Below are 8,201 nucleotides of genomic sequence, written 5' to 3' on the forward strand. Positions count from 1 at the left end.
GTGCACAAAAAGTGGGCGTTGACAAATTGCTCATTCGTTGTTGCAGCATCACGGTTTGTGGTCGTGCATGTCCACTGCCTAGAACCACAAACAACCCAAGAGCGAACAAACGGGGGGAAACAAAACACACAAAGAACAACACCGCACAACGAATCGGCCAGCCGATGCCAATGCAACACCATTGATTAAACCGCGCGCGAGCAAACGAGGCACGAGAAAGCGCGAAAGAACGACGACAGGTGTGATGTGGGGTCGTGCATCAGCAGCAGCGTTCGCTTTCAAGGCAATGAACCAGTGTTCAGCTTTTGTTTGCTTTTGAGATGGCACACGTTTGTGGCTGAACAAATGTGTTTTGTGTGCTTCCTCGTTGGTTATTCTACATGCGTTGAGATCGATCGGGCGGCATTTCCAACAAAAAAAAATAATGGAAAAAATAATGAAATAATGGAAAAACCAAAAAAAAAAAAAAAATAAAAAAAAATGCCGCAGTGCGGAACGTTCATATTGCCCGAAATCGGATCGAAGTTCAACCCGGCATGCGACGGTTGGGGATTGGAGCATGAGGATTGGAGCATGAGAGAGAGAGAGAGAGAGAGAGACAGGACGAGGGGTGCGGAAAGGAAAAGACAACAAAAGGCAAGAAATGGGAGCGGAACAGCAAAGGAGCGAGCTCAATGTGAACAAGAGAAAGAAACGAAACACAAAAATGCCAAAGCGTTGGTGAGCATTACACGAACTAGAGCACGCGGGGAACGAAGGCAGCTCTTTGGGACTGCAAACTGTAGTGGAAGCACAAAGAAAGGGTTTTGCTTGTGGAACTGGCTCAAAGGGCGGTGGAAGGACGAACAAGAGCAGGTAATAATAATAATTAAAAAAACAAACGGAATTCCAAAAAAAAAGAAAAAAAAAAAGGAGTGAACTTTTCAGCCCTGCTTGATGGTTTGGCTTGGATGCAATTCAAAAAGCGACAACGCGACGATACTACAATTCGATTGAAAGGGGAGAAGAGTTGCAAAGTATGCCACGCACATTAGGAGGGGTGGTGGTGGAACGCAATCGCCCGCTGACCCTGCCATATCATAAATGAACGCCAATGAAATGCTTCGGTTTGGGAACGCCAAAATCGGTCGGTTTGCCGGCTTTTGTCGCGTCTTCGTTCTTCCAAGACGTGGCGTTGCCACTTAGAGTGAATACTTGAATAGAGTGGAAGAGAGCAATCGTCCCATGACCGCAAGGGGAAGGGGGGAAGACAAGCCCGGTTCTGAGTGATGGGCGGTGTCCAAAATTGTTCCACCCCCCTCCTTGCCGCCCTTTCACATTTCATTTAAGAGGTGCGGTTTTCTCTCCTGCCCAGATCGATTGCACTGAAGAGGGAAGGAATTAGCCGTGAGCTTTATTTTGACAGGAGGGGTTTGTCATTCCATCGAGAGCTCTCAGCTCTCATCATCCGATTGTGTATTTTAGTATGTTTGGCCAAAAGCGATCGATCGATGATTGAACGTCATTGCGACGGATTTCGTTCTGTGTTGTTTGTTGAGTGAGTTTGCGATGAGCTGAATACGCACATGCACAGACATTGCCAGTGATGAACGAGTCCGGACTATCTGGTCGGGAGTGCCGTGGGGGTGGAGTGGAGCGGGTGAAGAGGGAGCGAGATCGAGAGGCACGATCCGAGCTGCAATCAGGATCGATCAAGGCAACTCTTCCTCCCACGCCTGACAAATACCCAAACACAGAGGCGTCGCTCTCATCGCCCACTACAATACCACCACATTCACTCTCCCATCGGCACGAGCTGGCCGATCTGCGCAGCGGGGGACGAGACAGGCATCCTGCCCAAACCCAAGCCGCATCACACGAATTCCACAGCGTTTTGGCTCACCCGAGTTTTTTTGGATGCGAAAACGTCCCGAGCCGCCAAATTTGCCCCGAGCCCCGCTTAATTTTCACAATAACGAGCGCAGCCATCTGAGAGCAAGTCGAGTGACTACCTTGCCCAAGAAAAACAAAACTGACGACGAATCCGTTTCCTGCCACCACATTGCAGTCGAGCAGGGCAGGGGTGAGAATGAAAGCGAGGGAGCAATTTTTGAATGCCACACCGACCGCTTTCACTCTTGCGTCTGCTCGTTGCCTCTCATCCGGTCTATCGAGGTAATTGCTAGGTCGTGGAAGATGCATCTTGGCGCCAAAACGTCGCGAGAAACCCACTGACGACTCTTTGGTTTCCAAGTCACCTCGCCTTTTTGCCACACATTGGCCGACACTCTCTGACTTTGCTGGGGCGTTTATGACTGCAAGAGTGGTGCGGTCGTGTTTGTACTGAACAAAGTACTTCTCAACAATGATTTGTTATTCTAGACAAGACAAAAAACCCTGGAGTTGTTGCACCTACGACAACAGAGGTATCAATGAGGCAAATCACTTGTACTACTAACATGTGGTGGTTTTGATGGACGTGGGATTCTCTGTGCTCTGATGGGGAACGGATGCACGGTGAATCAGGACAGACGGGCGGCCGTAAGCGTGCTGCGCCACTCGGGTTGGTCGGCCTGCGTAGTACGCGTTGGGAAACACGGGCAGGGGCGGTGGGGGCTGGAACAGTTTCGCCAGTCGCGCGGCACCCGGCGATAACTGTGAAGTCGGGTTGTGATAGGTCGCCTGACCAGGATCCAGGGAGATGGAATTGGCATCGGTGTGGTCCCAGGACGACGAGCTAGTGAACGGACGAGCGTAGGAGAGAATGTCGCTGACGGGAATCGGCCGAACCCGCCAAGGAGGCATAACGGTATTCGCGTTGCTGTCCTCGCCGAAAGCGTTCGCGCCGCCGCCGTTGTCACGCGGCACAAGGCTCCCGCGCGGGATGCGACCGCCATGCTGGATTGCGGCAAAAATGGTGCGCTCGTTCTCTTCCATCGCTTGGGCGACCGCCTGAGGATTGCCGTCGAGCTCGGAAGGCGCAACAGCACCGCCATGTCGCTGGACAAAGCGCTGGAAGCGCTCGCCAAGCTCGTTGGCTTCCGAGCCTGCCAGCGTTTCGCCGTTCTCGCGGTAGTTGGGCAGCGCATCCCGCCAGAACTTTGGTTTCTTGGCGATCGGGGCGACCTGTTTGAGCTTGAACATGGCGTACGCCGAAAAGAAGACGCAAATGATGTTGACGACGGTGAGCAGAAAGCTGATGCCACCGGTGCGAGCAACGTCGTTGAAGTCGATCGCAGACCTTTCCGTTGCCGTTAGTATGAGTGGACCCCAGATGGAGTAGGCAAACAGCATCCCGGCGTTCACGGCTGGGGGAAGCAACGAAGCCGAGATGGCCACGCCAACCAAACTGCTCGTGTTGTTGCCGAGCACAGAGAGGGCGACGCCAAAGCCCGACGCGATCGCAACGCAGATGCCAATGTACATGCCCGTCCAATCGCCGCGTGCCGCCATCTCCGAGGTTGGCCAGGAGAACTGCGGACCCCAGTTCGTCCAGATGGTGCCCATGATGAAGCCCATGGCCAGGCAGATCGACAGGCCAATCACCTCCGAGCGCACGCCCGTAGTGATGAGGTGGCGATCGCGGATGACCGAGCCGAATGTCACTGCCAAAATGGGGCCCATGATTGGCGAGACAAGCATGCTGGCCACAATGACCACCGCGTTGTTCGACCCGAGACCAAGGCCTGCCAGGCAGCTGGCCACAACCGTGAGTGCCAGAAAGTCAAAGCTCAGCTCGCCGGCAGATTGGAGCACACTTGCGACTTGGTCGACCATCAGGCGCGAGCGGACGGTATCTTGGAACTTTGCAAAGCCGGTGCGGAGCTTGACAATGTCTTCCTGATCCTGAGCGTCCTCTGAATCGTCGTCTCCTTCATCCAAATCGTCCCCGCCAAAGTGGGTACTTTTAATCTTTCTCTTTGGACCAGCCTCGTCATTCGACTCGTCGTCCTCGTCGTCGTCGTCGTCGTCGGCGTCGTCCTCGGTGCTGTCATCAGAAACGAACTCTTCATCGCTGTCGTCGACATTGCTGGCGTCTTCCTGTTCCGACCCAGCGAGTTTCTGATTCGTCTTGGAGATGGATCCATGGGTACTGGAGGCCGCGTCTGCAGTGCTGGTAGGGTTGGTCGTCCTGGTGCTCAAAACGGTATTCGCCGAATCTACTGCGTCAAGCTGGCGGGATGATCGGACTGCTGCCTCTTCGCTCTGCAGCTGCTCCTCCGCCACGTGATCGACGCGCAGAAGCCTTGTCTGCGTGGTGATGAGCTGCGACGCCGGCCGTTCGCCGCTGGGTACCGCCAGGTCTTTGTGATCAATGTTGTAGCTGCCAGTCGGACCGGCACTGTTACTCCGCAGCACCTTGTCCACAGGCTCAAGCATTGCTGCAGTCGATACCACTGCCGGTGCCGATGTTTGGCGCACCGTTGCAGACGCCTGAGGACGCAGCGAATCCAGGCGTTTGTGGCGAGGAGATTTGCCAGCGTTGCTGCTCTGTGGCTTGCGCTTTCGATTGCGCGGCAGTGGTTTGGCGGCACGGTTGATGAGGAGCGGGAGAATGTCCACACTCCCGTAGACAATGCCGACGCCGGCCTCCAGCAGCGCATTGAGCACTTGCTCGACATCGTGCAGGCATGGAAAAAGCACGACATGATCGCTTGCGGAGGATGATTTTTGGGACGCCGTTGGATGATCTCCACGAGTGGCTTTGGTGGTGGCATTGACGGTATTCGTTGCGACGGAGCTCATGGATGTGACAGTGGCGGTTGCCGACGACGCAGCGGGTGTTTGCGGGGTTGTGAGCGAAATTTGCATTGGTTTATCTGCGGGGGATTTTGCTGCGGGTTGGGGAATTACAGCAGCACCAGCAGCACCAGCAGCGTCAGCACTGGTAGTCGTGCCAACAACGCTCGGAGGCGGAGTGGCGCATGCTGTGGCTGGTTGCTGCGCGGCCGTCACCCGCGGCGACGTTGAGAGCCACACCAGATCGCGCTCAGCAACGCCAAAAGCAGCCAGCACGTCTCGAACAAGATCCAAGTGTCCAGTTGGCGACATGACCGGGCCTGAGTTCAAGAGTCATGTCATAAAAATGGAAGAGCACTTCAATCTCAGACGACAAGAAAGAGCAATCCCATCGTATCGCCGACTCACCTGCAGCAGCGACGGCGGCAGTGGCGATTGTCTCATCGGTCTGGGACTTGCCGGACGCAGCCAGGGTGCTTGGCGGGGTTGGGGCGGGTGCGAGTTGCTGCAGAACGTCGCTGGCGTCGGAGTTGTTGTGGATGACCACTGAGAACGGCTCGACGCCTGTGGTGCCTGCGGCGGTCGCAATGGGGGAATGCGGCGTATGTGCAGCAGCCGACTGGGCGAGCATCCGGCTTGCTGAGGTGGGCTGCGACCCAGCGAACCCGCTGCTACTACTACTACTGCCACTCGTCACTGAGTGGTTTGCTGCCTTCGTCTTCTTGGCTGCCTTCGCGGCTGAAGCGAGCTCTGCCTCGATGCGCTCGTGCTCGTGCTGCAGGCGTATGCGGTAGACAATCTTGGACTGCCGGCCGGAGAGGGTCTGTGGCAGTCGCAGCATGACAAACCCGGGTGCTGCCATTCTCGTCGTCCTGGGGGAACAGCAGAGGAGTGGCAATGGTCACCCGCAGTGCAATAGTAGCTCTATTGGAGTGCAAAATGGAAACATGTATGAGCACCACTGTTGTCAAACGACTTTGCCACTCTTCCCTTAAACTCTGTACCCGCATCGACTTGAAAGCTCTTTCGAGCAACGAGCGCAGTCTTGGTCTCTTTCTGAGTTTTTTTTTTTTTGGCACACAATCTGAGAGCCAACAACAACAACAAAAAAAAAGCATGGATTCGCAGACTGCAGCAGCTGCTGGCCATGCACTGGGCCACGGCACTTCTTCACAAAGCAATGCGTCTGCCATTGGCTGGCAAGCTGCGCGTGTGCTGCAGCGGACGAGGCAGAGCTGCCCTGCGACGATTGTCGAGCTGTACGAGACGAGCGGGTGCTGCGTTGAGGTCTCACAGCAGCAGCAGCAGCAGCAGCACAATCAGCAGCACTCACAGCAGCATCATGGACAGCATCATGGACAGCATCATGATGGTGGGCAGCTACTGTACTTTCCGTATAGCGAGTGCGTTGGCGTCCATCCTCATGCGCTTCGACCAGGCGACGCAGTGCTCGTCGACATTGTCCACTTTGCACTTGCCTCCGACGCAAGCAGCACAGGCAGCACAAGTAGCACTGATGGTGGTGGCTCGTTCGTTGGAGCGGCGCACGTCCGGCCGCACAGCCCAGACGATGCTGTTCGCCAGCCAGCCGCACAAGAAGCCAGCAGCACGACCATTGCCACTTCCTCATCAGGATCAGGATCAGGATCAGGATCAGGATCAGGATCAGGATCAGGATCAGGATCAGAAACATCATCATCGTCGTCGTCGTCGGAGCCTGCACTGCAACGGCGCCCTGCCGCTCTGGTCGCAGAGGACAACGCGCGGGTCGTCGACGGAAGTACGCCAAACGAGCTCGTTCGCGGCGTCGTTGAGCGTCTCCCCTTCCAACAGCCGCACGCGGCGCAAGCCACAGCAGGAGGCAAGGCGCAGTCCAACCAGCAGCGCGGCGGCGCAAGCGAATGGCTGGGTCTGGATCTGTACAATGGCAAACTGGGCTTCCAAGTGAGCCAGACCGCCACGAGCGCTGGATCCGATGCTGCTTCCACCTCTACTGCAGGTCAATCGACTGGTGGGGACGACGAAAATGCAAGCGAGGCGGACGCCGTCGACGGAGTATCAAGTGCGTCTGGTTCTGGTTCTGGTTCTGGTTCTGGTTCTGGTTCTGGTTCTGGTGCATCGCGCCGGATGGTCGCTGCATTCAGTCTCGCAGACGTAGTTGCATCATCGGCAGGTCTGTCAGTCGGCGACACGGTCGAGTTCAATCTGGTGCCGAAATCGCGGGCCAATCCACGACGCAGGGCTGTCAACATTCGTCTCGTGGAGCGCGGAGAAGACCCGCGAGTCCAGGGCCACGTCCGGGCCATCAAGACAAACTATGGCTTTATTGAGCGCGCAGACATGGACGAGGACATTTTCTTCCATTTTCGAGCGGTCGACCCGAGCGTCGGCGAGCTGAAACCCTCCGACGAAGTGGATTTCATTCCCATCAAGCGATCCGGTCAGCTGGTTGCGAGCGCCATCCGCTTGCTGCCCCGAGGGACGATCGTGCTCGAGTCGCTCTCCGAGGAGCGCCTGCAAGGCCTCGTGATTGAGTCTGCGATTTCCAGCAGTCGCTTGCAGCAACGTCGCGAGGACTCGTCCGATTCTGCCTCCGGGTCATCCTCATCCTCGATCAGCGAGGGACGGACAGATTCCAAAGGCGCGGCCGCGCTTGGCTGTTTGCGTCAATTGAAAGATCCGTTCCAACCGCGCCCTGTTGTTTCACCTCCTCAGCCGACACTGGACGTGGAGCTCCCCACAATTGGAACCAGCATTTCGTTCAGCGATGCTGCTTGCAGTCAGTCAGCGACCCCGATCCGCGCCGGTGATGTTGTGGAGTTTTCCTTGGTGGCCAACAAGCGAACAGGCAAGACGCGCGCTACCAACATGACGTTGATCGAGTCTTCCCGCCAGCACTCGGCGCGCGAACAAGGCGTCCTGACGTGGGTTGACGGCAACACTGGCTGGCTCTCGAGCTTGCAGCGCGAAGACCCATGTGTTCTCCGCTCTCACGAGGTCTCTGCTGACTACAAACCCCGTGTCGGCGACGAATTTGAGTATAATGTGCACCAGACCAAACGGCCCGACAAGCCCCTTGTGGCGCTGTATGTGACTTTGCTTCCTCGGGGGACCGTCAAGCTGGAAAGCGCGAGCGAAACCCCAATGGAAGGCGTTATTGAGGCATGTCCGGGGCGAGCCTCAGAGCCAGGCCGCGTTCGCTTTACGCCGGCCGACGGCTCTGCCGAGCGTCAAGCCGAGTACACTGCCAAGGACACGCTGGCTCCACGCACGTCCACTCCGCGGGTGGGAGACACTGTCCGATTCACCCTATCGACGCACCGGCGAACCGGGGTCGAGCGAGCAGTGTCCATCTCACTGGTCAGGCGCGCAGATGAAATCATCGAGCAGGTCAGCAAACAATGAACCCCCCCCCCCCCGCCCCCCTTCCTTCCTTGCTTTTGTGGTTACTGCGCGAGTGTTTGTCGGGGGGTGCCCGCGAT

The 8,201-nt window shown here is 56.6% G+C and overlaps 2 protein-coding genes across 2 annotated transcripts; one reads left to right on the forward strand and one right to left on the reverse strand.

The window, feature by feature from the left end:
• Positions 1 to 2,335: 2,335 nt before the first annotated feature.
• On the reverse strand, positions 2,336 to 5,600 carry CAOG_01132 (hypothetical protein). The gene is made up of 2 exons (XM_004365946.2): positions 5,128 to 5,600; positions 2,336 to 5,039 (listed from the first exon to the last, which is right to left on the reverse strand). The coding sequence occupies exons 1-2, from the start codon at positions 5,579 to 5,581 to the stop codon at positions 2,434 to 2,436; spliced, it is 3,060 nt and encodes a 1,019-aa protein (XP_004366003.1). The 5' UTR covers positions 5,582 to 5,600; the 3' UTR covers positions 2,336 to 2,433.
• A 235-nt stretch (positions 5,601 to 5,835) lies between these two features.
• Positions 5,836 to 8,109, forward strand: CAOG_08479 (hypothetical protein; the record flags this gene model as incomplete). Its single annotated transcript, XM_011271749.1, has 1 exon — positions 5,836 to 8,109. A coding segment is annotated over one exon (2,274 nt), but the record flags the coding sequence as incomplete, so codon positions are not given.
• Positions 8,110 to 8,201: the final 92 nt, after the last annotated feature.

The sequence above is a fragment of the Capsaspora owczarzaki genome, assembly GCF_000151315.2.
Source record: "Capsaspora owczarzaki ATCC 30864 unplaced genomic scaffold supercont2.1, whole genome shotgun sequence".
In the NCBI taxonomy this organism is placed as follows: domain Eukaryota; class Filasterea; order Ministeriida; family Capsasporidae; genus Capsaspora; species Capsaspora owczarzaki.